Source organism: Acomys russatus, chromosome 2, assembly GCF_903995435.1.
Source record: "Acomys russatus chromosome 2, mAcoRus1.1, whole genome shotgun sequence".
Classification (NCBI taxonomy): Eukaryota; Metazoa; Chordata; class Mammalia; order Rodentia; family Muridae; genus Acomys; species Acomys russatus.
Window position 1 is genome coordinate 93,905,938 of NC_067138.1, and position 18,880 is coordinate 93,924,817.

An 18,880-nucleotide genomic window follows, 5' to 3' on the forward strand; every position below is an offset into this window, starting at 1 on the left:
GAATGTAACAATTTTCCCCCTGACTTGTATGTTAATGGCTTTACTTGAGCTGACTTCATTTTCGAACACACCCATAGCATGGATCAAACTAGAACCTCTGAACATCAGTTTGTCCCGAATTCTGATGACACTAGGACATAACGTAGGCTATCAGACAAAAGCCTGCAGACTTGAAAACAGGCAACAAAGTTATGGACATCAACCTGGTTTCCCCTTCTCATATATAAAATATATGTATATCTGATCAAAAAGACTTGTATAAATGAACAAGCTAGGTTCCATAATCTTTCTGATTCCTATGTTTTGTTGTTATATTAAAAAGAAAAACTGGCTAAGAATGATGACTCCTGCCTATAATCCCAGGATTTAGGGAAACTGAGGCAGGAGAATTATTGTGAATTTTAGGCCAGCCAGAACTAAATAGTGAGTCCCAGACATGCCTGGGCTATAGAATAAGAAACTGTCTCATAGAAATAAACAAAAAACTCAAATCTAACTTGGCTATGGAAGAGGTTTTCGTTTGTTTGTTTGTTTTTTAAAGAATACTGCTCCCGTTAACTTTAAAAAATCTATGTGGAAGCCAAGCCTGGTGGTGCATGCCTTTAATCCCAGCACTCAGAGTCGGGAAGGGGGGTGCAGTGTGTGTGTGTGTGTGTGTGTGTGTGTAGAGGAAGTCAGATCTCTGAGTTGGAGGCCAGCCTGGTCTACAGAGCTAGTTCCAGGGCAGCCAGAGATACACTGAAAGACCCTGTCCCAAAGAACAACAATAAAAACAAAAAGTCTATACTGAGACAAGATGCCCTTATAGAAATATCAGGTATGTAATTATTCCTCTCAGCCTTTCTTTGGTTGTTGTGTGTGTGTTGTATAAATGTATGCATGCTCAGGTATGTTTGTGGGTGTATGTGGTGACCAGAGGTCAGCATTGGGTTTCTTTCTTCATTGCTCTCCACCTATTTTTCTTTAAATAAAATGTCTAAATTAAAATATAATTACATCATGTTCTCTCTCTTTTCTCTCTCTAACCCCTCCCATGTACTTCCCCTTGCTCTCTCTTGAATTCATGGCTTCTTTTTCTTTAATTGCTGTTGTTACACCCACCCACATATATGCACACAAATATATAACTTACTCAGTTCACGTATGTTTTCAGGGCTGGCCACTTGGTATTTGTTGGACAACCAATTAGGCTCTTCCCTGGGGAAGATGATTTCTCCCTCTGCCAGCATTCCTTAGTGGTCTACAGGTCATTGTCTATGATAGGGACCCCATGAGAATCCCCCCTTCCGTATTTTCATGTCTATTGGTGGTACACTTTTTCAGGTCTTACTCGTCTTGTTTTTCAAGACAGTGTCTCTTATTGAACCTGGAGCTCACCTCTGTAGTTACCTGGCTGGCCAGCAAACTCTGGGGACTCGGTAGCCTTACAACTCACCCTAGGCAGGTTACAGATGTGGCTTTTTCCATGGGCACTAGAGAGAAACCTCAGGTCCTCGGGCTGCTGTATTGAGCACTTTAAAGACTGGCCCACTCCTCAGACTATTCCATAGCCTTTGTAACTCTTGAACTCTTCTTACGTGTACATTTTTTGTCATTTCCAGAGACCATTATCTCTCCCTGTTCTGTCTAAAATTATTTACCACCCCATCCCCACAAATGGATATAATCAAATAATAAAACTTGAAAGGACTCAGGAACAACCCGGCCATCGAATCAGCCTTACTCAGGTCAACATGGTCACACCCAAGACAGTGGGAACTGGTCCTGCAGTTGGGTGTTCCCTGCTACCAGACCAGTTACTGGCTAAGGAAGGTTCCAGGCTGCTCTGGGGCAACTTTCCATTTCTGGTAGACAATTTGCTTGACTATCATTACTGCAGGATAAGTTGATTTCCAGCTATCCCAGCACCCTCTGCCTAGGGGCAAAGTCTCTTGAATTTGTGGCTTAAAAGAAGTAAACTAACAACAACAAAATAAAAGCATTTCATAACAAAAGAGTTATAAGGAGAGCACAATTGTTGAGTTGCTTGTCTTTATTTTTCCAGAAAGGTTTCTCTGTGCACCACTGGCTGTCCTAGAACTCAGTCTGTAGACCAGGCTGGTTCTTGAACTCACAGAAATCTGCCTACCTTTGCCTCTCAGTGCTGGGACTAACAGTGTGTGACACCACCACCCAACTGTGGAGTTTTTCACCTAAGCAATACTCAAAAGTCTTTTGATGCTTTTTCTATCATTACACACACAACACACAGCAAATTCCTTTTGTGGTGACTGGCTTTATGGGCCAAATAATTCTAAAAATGCACAGTCCACAGTAGCAATGAACAATCCTGACTCTTGGTTTGCAGAGGACTTTTGAGGTATCCATTTGGATAAATACACCAAGCAGAATAAGACTTTTATTAAAATAAAGTCATATTTTGTAAACCATGCATAAAAAGAAAAGAACAAGGGACAACCAAAAGGAGAATAAACAGAAATGCTGAGGAGGAAGCTTATGTGTGATGCATTTGTGTAAAAGATCAGTAGTGCCTTCCAAACGCCATTTGGAGTCTTCATGAATCTGAAAACATTCTTTAAAAAAAAAAAAGGCCTTTGAAAGTTTTGATCACTGAAGGAATACATTCTTTCTGAAATGAAACTTCCATAAACCATCGCTTACTCATACTAATTACAATGTATTCTAATTTTTCAAACACTGGTGATGACATGCTAAGTGGATCTCATAGTTTACCAGTGACTCACAACCCAATGCTGGGAGACCTCCTAGAAGAATCATAACATTTCAGAACATAGAGAAAGTTGCCACACTCTAATTTTGACAGATTGAATCACACACTGAGCATTTCAGGGTGATCTGAAACAAATATCAAAAACACACAAAAAAAGAAGCATCTACATTAAGAACAAGTTTCAAACTAGGAGGAGTGGCTAAGAGCAAACAGGGGCGAGGTGCTGCCAGGCAAGTAGAATCACTCATCGAACTTGTCTTCTCTTCGGATGCTCTAAGTGTTCGGTCTTTCACTCGTCACCCAACCTGTGCTGGTTTATATGATACCCTGCTCCTAATGTGGCCTTTGATGAGAAGTTTGGATTAGCCCTGCAGAACGAGGAGGCGGTGCAGAACGAGGAGGCGGTGTCTCTGGGCCTGTGAGGATTGGTACTGGCACCTTGTCCTCACGCTGGCTGGCTTGCTATGCAGAACTGGGTAAACCCACATCAGGCGGGAAGAGACCTCCTCTCTTTTGCCAGCATTTAAATAAGGGACACCCATAGGAAAATCATGGAACAGAAAGGAAAGTACTCTAAAATTGTCAGTGATTTTTTAACAAAATACCATTCTTGATCTTGGTCTATAACACTGTCAGCCAAAGTAAAGAGAATACCGGGCCCAACGGTTATAGACAAGCAACTGAAAAGACTACCTTAGAGCAGACACAGAAAGGAAAGAATGGATTCTCAGAACACGTGATATTTAGCCTTTAAAATAGCATCAAAACCGCCCAGTAGCTCTGTCACTAGATGTGCATGATTTCTGACACAGTAAGAGGTTAAAATAGATAACTGCAAAACCCCTGCCATCCAACTCTGCAGATCTGTAATTGCAAGCTTAAGTCACCATGTACAATAACCAGGGAGCATTAGATGGCCAGATGCTCCTCCCGGCATCTGGAAGGTAATCCTGCCCACCAGCAAACACGTAGCAGATCACACGTCCCTCTTTCCCAGCAGGTGGCCCCTCCGTGAGGAAAAAATACAGCTTGATTTTCAAATTGAAAATAGTTTTACAGGTACATATGAATAACAAAGTTTCAATATGTATAGTATGTAGTTACAACAAAGCTTTACTTCATAAAGCTGTTAAAAAATGCCAGTACTGGGGCCAGGGTTCAGCTCAGGAGGAGAGTGCCTGTCTGGCATGCAAGGCCTTGGATTCAGCCCACAGCATCACACAGGAAAACAGCAAAGTAACCAGTTTCCCATTTATTTCTTTTTAAATCTTGAAGACTTACTTCATTATAATGACCGCAGTTGTACAGTGTTTCTTAGATTTCTCTTTGAACTTATTTTTCGTTGTATGCATTGCCCTCACTTTTCTAAGTCAGCAATCACCACGGCGCATTGTAGCAAGCTTTCAAGGGCTCTAAATCTTTATGTTGCCAGGCAAATAACCTTTACTGCATTGTGGAATATTCCTTTAACAACTTCATTTATAGCCTAAAAACTCTGCAAACTCCTTACTGGTTTCATTTCCTTCTTCCGGTTAGATAAGGAAATGCACTTCTAGGCTACAGCCCTTCCTCTTTTTTGTAAGGATGGCATCATGTAGCTCTTCCCTTTCTTTCTTAGCAGGAATCTATCGGAAACCAAGCCCGGGCACTGCTAAAGGGCAGGAGGGGAAGCACAAGGCTACTCACGTCAGATTTCGAGGACATATTCTCCTCCACGTCTGAGTCGTTGGGATCCACGATGTCATCAAACGGGGGCAATGTCGACTTCTTCTTCTCTGATGTCTCACTCTCGATTTTGACCTTTCCCAGCTTGACATGAGATTTATCTTTTGTCTGTTTTTTGTCAGCAGAACAAGTGAGCACCAGTGGCGGTGCACTAGAAAAACTTTTAAATAAAGCCTCCGAGCTACTCTTTTTCCTTTTTTTGGCTGAGAGTTCTTCAGAATCTGAAACGGGGGGCCTTTTACTAGGTGCTTTCTTATCCTGCTGTCCACTGGTGATGGTGAGCAAATTGCTGTCTGCTTTTGGCTCTTTCGACATGGGTTTAGGTTCCTTGAAGGCCATCTTAGGAACTATTTTTTCTTCTTTCAGTGGTTTGTTTTCTTTGGGTTTCTTGGAGGAGTCTTTGGAAGATTTGTTGTGATCCCTGGAAGGTTCTTTGAAGGCACTTTTATGTTCTCTGGAGTCTTTAGAAGGTTTTTCCTTGTGCTCCTTCATTAATTTGTGAGGCTTTGAAAAACTGGTACTACTGCTGCTGCTGCTGCTGCTGCTACTGCTACTGCTGCTGCTACTGCTGCTGCTGCTGCTGCTGCTGCTACTGCTGCTGCTGCTGCTGCTGCTGCTACTGCTGCTGCTGCTGCTGCTGCTACTGCTGGTATGAATGCTCCTGTTAGGGTCCTGCAAAAAGGAGAAGAAAATGAGACTCTCAAAACAAAACAATAATGAAGAGGCTAAGGCAGTGGTTCTCAAACTTCCTAGAGCGCTGTGGCCCTTTAATGCTGTTGCTCATGTTGTGGTGACTGCCCAACCATAAAATTACTTCCTTGCTACTTCAAAACTGTAGTTCTGCTACTATTATGAATCAGAATGTAAATATCTGATATGCAGAATGTTTGATATGTGACCCCCAAAGGGGCCTTGACCCACAGTTGAGAACCGCTGGTCTAAAGTCAACTTCTGTGAGCTCCAGCAATATAAAATAGCCATTATTTTGCTCTCACTCCATCCCTAAAATACCCCAAATATTTTAACAGCAGTTTAACAAGTAGGAATAATGCATGTGAGAAACAAGAAAGAAAGGTTACTATAATCAGAGAATTTAATGAGACAAGCTGTCTTCTCAATCACGGAAGGATAAATTTAAATCATTTATATTCAAAAAATGCTAATAATGTTTGTCCTAGAAGGTACAAAAATGGATAGCACATGCCCCCACTGTAAACAGCTATAGCATACCTCGCTATGATTCACGGGTACTGAAAGCACCGCCTATAAAGTGTATAACAAATCCAAGGAGCTACTTAGTTCTGCTGAGAGCATGGGGAAAAAAAAAAATAAATCCTAATTCTAAAGAAAGCCAACATGTGAATTGGGCCCTAGAGCATAAGCAGACACTGTCTATTAGAAACAAAAGAATGGACGGCACTGACGGGCCAGAATAAACTAAACCAAAGAGGGAACAAAGACCACACTCGAATAGTAGCATCTAGCCACAGCACGAGACGTAGACAAGTTAGTCAAGGGAACACACTGAAGCCAGGGTATACACAAAGAATCATAAAGCCACCAAGAGAAATCATTCTTAATGTGAGCTAAAACTTTTCAAGCCATTTTTTCATCAATTGAAAATATCTTTCTCTCATTAAGAACAAGAAGAAAGCAGAAAGTAATGGAACACATCAAAGACCTCACTTATCAAATGAACAGGATCTTCAGCAACTACTGCTTCACAATCCTGAGAAGGAGCAACTAGCCCTACTCTATTTTAAATGTGACCAGCTTTCCCACTCATCATCATACCTCATGATGAGCTGAAGGGGTGGCTCAGAGGTTAGGAGCACCCACTATTCTTCCAGAGGATCTGGGTTCAATTCCCAGCATCCACATGGTGGCCCACAACCACCTGTAACTCCAGCCATAGAGGACCTGGCGCCCCCGTCTGGCCTCCACAGACCCTGCATGCACATGGTGTAAAGCCATAAATTCAGGTTAAAAAAAAAATCCACACACATAAATAAAAATTTAAAATATATATCCCCAAACACACATATATGCATAAAACCTCTGCATAATCTATTTAGGAACAAAAATCTAAGTCTATATTTGCCATGTTTGTGAATCTTTACATTAATAGCAAAAACAAGGAACAATAGGAGATCCTGGGTGTGCAAAATCCACATCAATACTAAGAGAATAGCTCTTTCCTGTTCATTTCAACCTCCCAAGACAAGTTCTGATCAGGATGTCCATATTCAGGATTGTTCCCCTTCGTGTGTAACTCACTCACTCCTGCCACCCAGTACTGTGTAACCGTCTGGGATGACACAAGGAGGAGGATGGATGCAGCGCTTTCAGCAAAACAAAAGCCCTCCTACTTACTGCATCTATAGGAGGAGAGCAGTGGGTGTATATGTTCACTGATACACCTCTGAAAGCAACACCCAAGTGCACATTACTCCTCTATATCAGTGGGATTGTGGGGAGAGTTTCCCCTACAAAATGATCTAATGTATTGCAAAATAGTTCAAATTAGCCTTTTTCTGAAATGAGCAATTGGTTTCAAGATTATAAAATGGATAAAATTACCAAGCAAAGACCTGTTTTCATACTTCAAACTAGCTAGATAATTCTTTACAAAGCATTTTAATCTGAGACCTTAAAACATGCTACTAAATATAGAATTCATATTACTGAAACTTCATTATTTAATAAATTCTATTACAGGACATTTCCTGGCATGTGAAGCAATACTATGAATAATTAAAATAACATATAATGGACAAACTAAATTAAGGAAGAACATTTTCAAATCTAATATCCTTGAGACTTTTTAAATTGGTTTGTTGACTCACTGATTGCAATATGCAATCAGTTCTCTATGTCTACAGAACACCCCAGCATTATGGAGTATTACACATATTTTAAAAATATACCTGCTTAAAGTTCCAATATACTTCTAATGTTGCACATTAAAAACCAATAAAAATCAGGAGGTGGGGCCAACAGGGGAACTTAAATGATTCATTAATAAAATCTTTCTGTAGAATAAACAGGAATTCTTAATAAAGTACACAGTGGTGGGGCAGAGAAATGGCTAAAAAGTAAAAATGGTTGCTGTTAAGTCAAGCAACCTGCATTTGATCCCAAGGACCAACAATGGTAGAAGGACAAAAACAGACATACACTTGTAGTCCTCTGACTTACACAGGTCTCTCTCTCTCTCTCTCTCTCTCTCACACACACACACACACACACACACACACACACTGTAATACAAAATTTATAACAGTACACGTGATGCTAGATACAATTTTTTATGTTACAGAAAGTTTATGTTCTTGTCTTAGTCGTTTGCATACAATATTAGGTAAAAAATCCAGAAATGTATTTTTTTATAACTCGTGCTATTCTCCGTGTTTAGTCCACTCTTTATCTACTCAAACAATCAAATGGCTTTCATTACCCTTGCTACTTCTCCCTTGATCATTATCACCTCACAAAGCTCTCTTGGGTGAGGCAGCGAAGGCCGGTAATCTCAGAACTCAGGAGGGAGAGGCAGGCATAACTCTGAGTTCAAAACCACCCTAGTCTACACTGCACATCCAAGGCCAGCCAGAGCTACATAGTAAGACCCTGTCTTGAAAGAACTCAAGTAAGGACTGGAAAGATGGCTCCATGGTTAAGAGCAGTTGCTGCTCTTGCAGAAGTCGGGAAATTGATTCCAGCAGCCACAGGGCAGCTTACAGCCACTCACAGCTCCGGTTCTGGCTCCCATAGGCAGCACACGCTTATGGTACATATGCGCGCACACACAAACTACTCAAACATATAAATAAATCTAAAAATGAATTAAATCAAATAATTATTTCTAAATGCTTTCTTTGAGCAAAATGTCAAAGCTAAGACAAATACTTTCCCTAACAATGTCCATGACAAAATTCATAAAGTAGCAAAAGTAGAGAGTGTGGTCTCCCTCACACACAGAGAAGCATTCTCTTTAGCTGTGGCTGGCAGCAAATGACAGCTTAAATACATGTCACCAGTCTCCTGACACTCCTACACATAATAAATGTAAAGCAGTGGCTTAGACACACAAACATCCAGCTGCCACTGACACAGAATAGAAGCTGATCTACCTCATATATATGGAATTTAGTCAGTAGGTTTTTAAAATTGTTTCTGAATCATTAACCTCAGCATTAAATGCTGCTGAGCAGCACAGACTAATTCTATGTGAAGCTTACACGTGTTGTATAATTCAGATCTCTTCCCTTAAGATGATTAAGAGCAACTGAGTATCCAGTATTCCAAAGAGAGAACATGTACATAATTCAAATCTCAAATATGGAAAGCAAATTACTTCTTAAATATAAATACACATTCATTTGCACTAATGTTGCAACCTGTGATGCTAGGGCACAGCACTTTCATCCACGCAATTCTATTGAACGCCTCTTTGTTTTAAATTTCTGGAGCAAAACGGTCTCTTTTAGTGTGCAATTCCATCTGATTGCTCTTGCCCGAAACTCTAGCATACAGCAAAGAAAAAGAGCAGTTGTAAGAACTGAACACAGACGGGCTTTCTGACCGTGTGTGGCTTTCAATTTCCCTGTCTTTTTCTGACTGACAACTCAAAGCTGCTGCTTCACTTCCCATTTCTTCTCTGTCTTTCTTCTGTTCGGTTCTAACTGGTCTTCTACATTGTGGAAGATTTTCACATTAATAGAAATCAAATTAAACAAGTAAATTGTCACTAATCAAAACCAATAAACTTTCCTGGATGAGTTTATTTGTCCAAGCATTTAACCAGGATACTTCCCACAACTTCCAGTGTACTTCAAGTAGCACATAGAAAGGGGTAAGGTAAACCATGATATTCAAAACTAAGCTTCCACACAGGTCACAAATAATGAAGAGGATACCAATTGAGAATGTGAATAAAATATATAAATTTGGGATCCTGTAGAGGATGGGGAGCAGGCTTTGAATTTGATTTACTTTTTTTATTTCAATTTAAAATGCAACCAGCTCAATTCACTCGTCTTGAGCCAGTCAGCTCTGGAGGCTGAAGGCAGGGGAGCTTGAAGAACGAGTCATAGGTTTGTGGAAATCTGTGAGAAAGGGCTAGTGCAGGACGTCCTTGGCTCCACACTAGACCCAGAGAGTTTAGCATGCAGGTAACTGCACAGTGTGGCCAGCCCACCTGATAGGGCGGAGAGTCCACTCTACTCTTGGGACTACAAGGAGTCCTGGGAATGCAAAGAGACAAAAGAGTAAAGAGATGTGTAAATACCCAGGTAAGAAACTGTAAGCATGTTTGCTAGCCATGCCGTGCAGGTTGACATGCTTGCACCTCTTATCACTTACTTGAGGCCCCATACACATACAAGAAGTGGAGAAGATGTAGGAAGGGAAGACCTAATAGGCTTTCTGGAGAAGACAGATGAAGTATTGACATTAAAAACTCAATTAAATTAAGGAGAATCAAGTATAACAAAAAATAATAATAATTTCTAAAACTTTTAAAGTTAGGTTAAGACCAAAAATTAAAATTCTCAAGCTAAATAATTCACCAGGGCAAAAGCAAGAGTCAGTGACAGAAGAAAGCTCACAGCATAGTAAAAATACAAGAAGTGTATGATGGGACATAAGGACCCTTAAAGAGCACAGGGAGGGCACAGGACAGGATCTAGAGGAGTCTAAAGGATGAAAGTGATGGGGAAGAAAGTTTCTAAGAACTAAAAAAAAAAAAAAAACCAAAAAAAACAAACAAAAAACCTGAATTGTAAGCTCACAGGGTTCTCCAACACCCAGGAAAAACTAGTGATAAAGGACGTGCTCACACACACCAGCTAAGATTTCTAAACTTCAAGGATTTGCAGCTGGAGAGAGAACTTGGAGCTCAGGATTTGCAGCTGGAGAGAGAGCTTGAGCTCAGCCGTTAAGAGCCTGTACTGTCCTTTCATGAGAGCTGAGTTTGGTTCCCACATCAGGTGGCTCACAGAGACCTGTAACTCCAGCTCCAAGAGACCTGATACATTCTTCCGGCCTTCATAATCAGTTGCACTCATGTGCATACAGGCATATGGAATATTTAAAAATCCTTCAGGAAAAAATTTAAACTTCAAGGATTAAAGAACTGGGCAGTTACAAAAGATGATTAATTGCTTAAAATTAGAAAGAACCTACTGAAATTAGAATTCTCATTTGTAACGGAGAGATGTAGAAGAATAAAAAGACCATACAGATGGCTGGGAGGAAAAAGCAACAATAACAAAACAAGCAAACAAACAAAACAGAATCCAGCTCTTGTCAATCTTAGTGCTGAGTTTTCTGATATTACACTTTTCCCTAAGCACACATGCAACTATGATAGTTAGATTATAAATTAGCTATAGTAATAGGATAGTAACCACTCACTATAAGATCATAACATACACTAAAACAAATTTAATTTTTTTCTTTATTTCTGGACATTTCCATTTAGAATAGTTTTGTGCCTTGGTTCATTGCAGCTAACTGAAACCACAAAACTCAAAATTCTGGACAGTAGGGAAAGGCTATATAACCCAAACATCCCACACACAAGGAGTGCAAACGAAGAATCTGCCCATTCTTAATGATTTAAAGAACACACTGGCCACTGCCCCAGCACGACAAGAGATTCTAGTCAAAGAGTCACCACATCAGAAAACAGATCCTCTACTTAAGGGAAGATGGCAAAGGGCAGACACGGGAGTGCAATGCCCCTCGCAATCTACACAGAACTAAACCTAAATAGACAATAAACTATAAAAGCACATAGATTCTTGACACAGAAGAGGTATAGCAGAGACCTAGATCTACAAAACTAAATTGTTCACACAGAAATTTATAAGTGGCAGAAGGGTCAAAATGATAGTGAATTTTCCTCGTGTTAAGGTAGAGCTTTACAACCAATTGCCAACAATGACAGGACAGAGTGCAAAAGTAGCACATCAATTAAGGGAAAGTGATAACAGGCTATTAGCTTAAAGTATAAGCACAATTAAGAAAAGTAAGGCATTAGCAAGCATAGACAGTGTACAGAGAGTCACTCAAAATCAAGCCCTAGGTGCTCAGTTACCTCTCCCCTCTCCCACTGGCATCATGCTAGACAGGGGCTAGCTAAGACCACACATAGGCTGTAAGAAACACTTAACAGCATTTGATTACAAAAAAGCCAAACAAACAAGCAACTGGATGAGCCAGGAAATATCAGCTCAGTACACCTAAGAGAAAGCATCAGGCTGTGTTAATATTAAGCAATGTGGAACTCAATATGCTGGGATAGAAAATACGTTAACAGCAAGTGGGACTTTAAAATAATGAGACTAATTTAAATACTGAGACTAGCAAGAGCGAACAAAGTTCAAATTTCAGCATTTACCCATGGGAAGGGAACTAAAAGATCGCGGCAGACCTGCAAGAGAGATGACATTTCAGAACAGCAACTGGAGGCTTTCCTTCAACCACAATCTGAGTAGCCAAAGTAATAGATAGACAGACAGACAGACAGACAGAAATAGGTCTGTTATGCAGGGTTTTGCTTGCTTTGACATTTCAATACTGTTCTGCTTTTCACATTTAAACTCAACCAGTTAGTGAGAACTCTACGGTATATTTAAATATGGGAGAAAACAAACAAATCCAACAAAAACAGCAAGGCAGTCCTTTCTAAATTTAACCAGGAAAGATTGCAGGAAGTTTTGTAGAATGCCTTAAACCCCTCAATTTGCCTGGGTCTGTAAGATACTCAGGCAGTACAGACATAAGCACGTCTATAGAAATGTAGATATGAGAACTTTGCACAAATGATGTAAGATGCTGAAGCCCTCCTAGTGGTTACCCACAAACCAGCAAGCTACATGAGAGAAGACTATTCATGAAGAGAGTCTAGACATGATAACAGATGTCCCTCCTTGGGGGGACCTTGATGGCACCTTGACTGAGCACTGCCATTTCTTTATTAGAGGATTCTGGCTTTCTGGGTAGCCACAAAGAACGTCTGTATGTAGAAAGCAATGAATGGGGAATTTAAAGACTCGACCCATCAAACTGCTCACTGTAGGAAGATCAAACGTTGGTAATATGTTAGGGAGGTTGGAATGGGCAGAGGGCAAGGGAAGAAAGCCACTCAGAGGAGTGTACTGTGTGACAGGTGTTGGGGGTAGCAGTGGTGACAAAGGACTGCATGAATGCTCATTAGGCTAGCTTCTAAATGGGGTCACTGAGACATTAATACAAATGTACCCCAAAATATATACATATACACTTATATGCATGTACACAAACACACATAAAATAATGGCAGAACTAAATTCAAGTCCAAGCAGCCGGACTCTAGGGCCTGTAGTCTCAACTACTGTTTTTATGAACTCTACATTAAATCCATGGATTAAAAAACAAAAACAAGGTGGGCATGGTGGCGCACGCCTTTAATCCCAGCACTTGGGAGGCAGAGGCAGGCAGATCTCTGTGAATCCCAGGCCAGCCTGGTCTACAAAGAAAGTCCAGGACATCCAGAGCTATTACACAGAGAAACCCTGTCTTGAAAAACCAACCAAACAAACAAACAAACAACAACAACAAAACAGAACAACAAGAAAAATAAAAACAAAAACCTGTTAGCCTTCACAGTATAACATGAACAGGAAATATAAGGATGGGAATAAAGGAGTAAGAGCTTAATGACTAAATGAATGCTAAACTAGCTCCTCTGTAGTTTCAGCCAAATTAGATCCATTTACTTCCAGTAGGGAGTTACATGGAGGCCTTTGTCTGTCTATTGTTTGTTTTAGTAGAGGTAGGTGGCAAATACTTTATTTTAAAGTCAAATACAGTACACTGTACAGTACTCTGTACACTTTAAGGATGTTGAATTTGGATCATTTAGTGCCAAAATGTTAAAGCTAACAGACTTATTGGACAAGTGAGCTCATGTGATACTTCTCACCTCATAGTTAAATTCCTGCAGGCTGGATGAATTAATATTTTATAGTACTCAAATAAAATACTACATAGCCACCTCCCAAACAGTAAGTAGAGATGGATAGCTAGAGCATCCTACATGATCCCTTATAGGAGGTGACTGGACAGAATAGGAATTAGAAAGATTTAACTCAAAAAGCAAAGTAGCAACAAATTTTAAAGCCACAGAAATAAATGACCATAAGAAAATATTTCAAATTAAGAATATTTCAATTTGACGCCAAAGTTTACTATATATATATATATATATATATATATATATATATATATATATATATAACTCTGTGTGTGTGCACATGTATGCATGTAAAGGCTTTATAGATCTTATCCCCCAAATCTGAAATCACAAATGCTCAGAAACCAGAAAGATTCTAATCACTAACATGAGGGATTTCTGAACGTCAACCTAATGTTGTAAGTCAAAGACTGCAAATCTACCCTCAAATTAGTTATAGTCACTTCTCAAAGTAACTAAAATATCGTTTACTTTAAAAAGTCACATTTCAGGGCTTAGGAGATGGCACAATGCAATGAAATTTCTGTTCAACAACCATGGATATCTGCCTCAGAGCTCCAGAACCCAGGGAAGCAGCCATGCAGTGATGCATGCCTGGAACCTCAGCACTGGAGACGAAGCCCAGTGGATCCTGGGAGCTCACGGGTTGCCCAGTCTAGATGAAATGGTTATCTGCAGGTTCAGCAAGAAAGTGTGTCTTAAAAGTTAGGCAGAAAGCTATAGAGGGAGACACCTGACACTGGTATCTACTATGCTGGGGTCGGGGAAGGGATGGCAGCTTAGACACTAAACACTATATGTATACCATAAATAAATGTTTAGGCTTCGGCCCTATCCCCCAAAGCACTTTATTAAGTCTGTATAAATATCCCAAACCCAAAACTATGAAAATAAAAGTCCTAAAAAAAAAAAAAAAGAAAAGAAAAGTCCTGATTATTTCAGTAAAAAGATATTCAATTTGTACTATAAATAAGATTATGCAATTGTAATTACTACCTTATTGCAGCTATAAATACGTATTAAAATTCAGTGTTTTATTATGTAACTAAATGGCACAAACCTTGGTAATGTAAAAGGGTTTGAAAAATAAACAGAATCTGGAGATGGGAGTGAGGAGAGACATTTTACGATACTATGAATTTACTACTTTAGGAAGTAAGAAGAAATGTTGCCCACTGTTGATGAAATTTTTTAAAATGAGTTTTACATTCGACATCTAGAAACTTACAAATGTACCTGAGAGAACTTAAAATTGCCTCTTAGGGGAAAGAAAAGGAGATGGGCATTTGGGCTAAAGCTACACTAAGAAATAGCAATGTAACTGTGAGTGTTCAGCGGCAGATGGAACATCTTCATTGAAACACTCCTCTGCGCACAAGACATCGCAGAGGGCGAGGCAGAAAGAATGTGAGAGCTGTGTAGGGAGGAAGCCTGTGAAATGCTGTCCTTTGGACACGACACCACAGGCGCCCACGTGAACTCACAGGGGTTGTGACTAGCACAAGACCTGCAGAAGATCAAGCCAGTAAAAATTCCAGCTGAAAGGAGGGGGATGTCTGAGCACCCCTAGCTAAGGAGCCACTGGCAATTATGGCTGCTAGAAGAGGGAGGGGGTTCTCTTCAGGGGTGTAACCACATGGGCAGGTTGCTCAGCCCCCGTGAGTAAACGAACCCACGCACCAAGAAAACTCAGTACGTTAGAGAAGACAGACGGCAACGGCGTGAACCTGGAAGGGTGTGTCAACTGGGGAGAGAGAACACCAGGAGTGGAGGGATGTATTTATTCATCTATAAAAACTTCAAAACCAAAGAAAGGAAGAAAGGGAAGAATGGAGGGAAGAAAAGCAGCAGAGAACTAGCTTAGAATCAATCCCAAAAGAGGGACGGGACAGGCTGGAAAGGCTGGAGAAGAAGGCAAGTACTGTAAAACAGTTTCTTCTCAGCACAGCAGAGTTACTACACTTATGAGAGTCCATCCACTCATGATTATCAGCAAAACTCTTGAACAAGACTAGGGCTATCAACACCCTGACCTGAAAAGTAGCTGCCCTCCCAGAGGATTGCAAAGAAGCTAATGGTTGCTAGGGGAAGGTAAGACATTTTTTTTCTTTAGTGGGTGACCAAAAGAAAACTGGCGGGTGGGGGAAGGGAGGAAGGGAGGGAAGGAAAGAGGGAGGGAGGGAGCAGGAGAAAGAGAAAGAGAAAGTTGGTTGAGATTGGCTTGACAATGAAAGGGGGATTATTTGGTAAAAGGGGGGGGGAAACATTGGAATGGGGGGGTGACAAGAAAAGATTATGGGAGTAAATGTCACAGTGAAACTCCTTATTATGTATATGTTAAGAAAAATGTAAAAAAAGAATACTGTCCAGAAACTTTTGGTAGCAACCCTAGAACTAAGAAAGACTTAAAGATGTTCCTTCCAGGAATGGAAAATTACAGAAGACGAGGACTTTACTTGTTGCTAAACATTTTCCTTTACAATTAATTCTTTTAAACAATGCACACTTTGGTTAATATAAAACAAATTTCTCCAGCCTTCCAAATTCATTCATGAATCTTCTCTCCTTTCATGTATCCATTCGTAATTCAGAGGTTTTGTGAAATAAATTTTGATTTAGAAAAATAAAAATATTCAAATATGCAGTTAGTATTCTGTCTTTAAGTCTAATTTTCTTCCTGATAAGATATATGATTATCTTACTTTACTTGAACAAACTAGAATCACACTAAGCTACAGAAAATGGCTTGCCACTTACACAGTACTCTGAGTTTTATACATTTGTCTTTCATCATTAACAGAAGATGAATATAAAATCTATCACTTAGAGCTATAACTAGGAAATTAAAATTGTCACACAGAGATAGATAAAATAAGTAGTTACATTTTCATTTTTCTTAGCCTTCCTTTCAAAAGCATAGACACAAAGCCAGTACTTTCTTCAATATTAAAAACATTAAGTACCACATCCCCATTAGTATGAAGTTTAAAGTAACAATTGCTATTTACTCGGTATTTTTAAAATAATATTTGAAATAGACAAATTTTTAAAATACTTTCCTCAGATGATTCAGCATAATAAATTTATTATAAAGTACCTTTGTTTCTGAATCAAATCCCATTTAAGGTTCTATGTATTGCTTTGACCTAAATACTAAATTAAAATTATGAACAACTTACAGTATATAGTATACATGTAAAGCTTCATTGTAAGCAAATTTCTGCTACCTTTGTGTTTTGAAACTAGAAAATCACAATAATAGTTACACAGCTTCTCTGTCTTGTGCAGTATGACTTTCGTTTCTATATCCCGCTTTCTCCTGCCCAGAGCATGGCAGCCTTCTCTTCACCAGACAGATTCCTCACAACCAGGCTCGTCAAGTAACAGTTACAGAGAATAATCAACCTGCAGTAAACACACTATCACGATGGAGTATTTGAAAGTTTAAGATGAAAATACAAAAAAAATCAGTAAATGCCAGATGCATAAAATTCAGCAAAAGCCAGATTATAAAAGTGAAAAAGCCCATGGACTAAAAATGAAACACTTAAGGGTATAGCTCACAGTAGGGCCCCTTCTTAGCATCTGAGAGGAGTGTGGGACTGAAGGGGGAAAAAAGTCCAAAAGAAACAGAGACAGATACCTGGAAAACCACCTTCACTGATGCACATTATGTGACTTTCTAACACACACAAAAGACTGCTGAACGGGAAGACAGTAGTCACAGGGAAAGGAGCCCTTCCAATGTGGGCACTATGAAAGACCCTGGAGGAGCCTCTACTGTAATGCAACCAAACGGCTGAGTAATCACAACAAAGCCACCCACTCCAGGACCTGTAAGAAGCAGGGAGAACTGCAGAAATCAAGAGTCTACAGAGGAGAGACACTTGTCAAGTGTGAATCACAACCAAGCCTGAAAGATGGAGCTCCGGGATACTTGCGCCTGAGTCGTGCAAGACTCAACCTGGGACCTGCAGAAATCTATACCAAACTTTTACAGATCTTACAGTGGGAGCACTCTGAGTTGAGGCCTTAACATTCCAAAAGATTATTTAAATAGAATATGAATACATGGTTTTAAAAATACCCTAAATACAAACAGTTGCCGTGATCTGAGACAAAAAGGTCATAAGAATTTTAAGTACGTAACTATCAGATGCATAACTTTATATAATAAAAATGATGGAATCTTTAAAAATGCCCAACAATAAGAAATAAGTAAGTATGACCAAGCAACAGAAAATAAAAAATAAAATACTGTTAAAAACAATAACTCACAGCAAACTAAGCACAACTTAACAGGATTCGTAAACGAAAAGACAGACATGAAAAGCCATCAGAAAATGAACACAGGCTCTTAAAATATTTGGAGAATGAAATAAAAGGAGCAAGAGCCTGAGCAAAGACCCAGGAACAGTTCACAGACACACGCATATGCGCGCACATGCATGCACGCACACACGTACATATGTATATATAGAGATCCAATGACTAAGGATTTTCATAAACAATAAATATCACAAATCCACAGAAATAATAACATCAAAATAATGAATGACACCTACAAAAGCAATTTACTCAGACCTATTCCATTAAAAAACAACAACACTGGGACAGAGGGGAGAACTTCCTATTGGGACTCTAGATGAGAGAAGCATGGGAGAATAGCAAAATAGAAGGATGCAGAGGGTCCTAGAAACCTACAAGAAGAACATTATGATGGGCAGATTTGGGCCCAGGGGTCCCGCTCAAACTAAGGCACCAGCCAAGGACAATACAGGCGGTAAACTTCAAACCCCTACCCAGATCTAGCCAATGGACAGGACATTCTCCAAAGTTGAGTGGAGAGTGGGGTCTGACTTTCACATGTACTCTGGGGCCTCATATTTGACCACATCCCCTGGATGGGGAGACCTGGTGGCACTCAGAGGAAGGATAGCAGGCTACCAAGAAGAGACTTGATACCCTATGAACATATACAGGGAGAGGAGGTCCCCCTCAGGCACAGTGATAGGGGAGGGGAGTAAGGGGAAAATGGGAGGGAGGGAGGAATGGGAGGATACAAGGGATGGGATAACCACTGAGATGTAACAAGAATAAATTAATAAAAATAAAATTTAAAAAATTAAATAAAATAAAAAACAACAACAGTAAAACCAATGAGGCCGGCCATCAATTAAATGGTAGGAGCAACAGCTACAGCACATGCTAGCTGGTGTGGTGCTGGAGGGGGCCACACAGATTTCACCAGAACCAACTCTTAAAGTTCTGAGGAATTGTGTCAGCCAGTGTTGAAACAATATACACACTACACAAAGAAACACCCACACCGAGCAAAAGCTTGTATAGACACAATGGAATGGGTGTGAAGGATCCACAAGAAAACTGAGAATAGATCTACTTCA

The 18,880-nt window shown here is 39.9% G+C and overlaps 1 protein-coding gene across 2 annotated transcripts in view; it reads right to left on the reverse strand.

Moving 5' to 3' along the window:
- The window catches only part of Mllt3 (MLLT3 super elongation complex subunit), a 258,608-nt gene that overhangs the window by 57,444 nt on the left and 182,284 nt on the right, over window positions 1-18,880 (reverse strand). For both annotated transcript variants that reach the window (XM_051164029.1, XM_051164038.1), the window contains exon 5: window positions 4,418-5,128. In XM_051164029.1, the coding sequence (XP_051019986.1) occupies window positions 4,418-5,128 (711 nt within the window). The remainder of the gene's footprint in view (window positions 1-4,417; window positions 5,129-18,880) is intronic.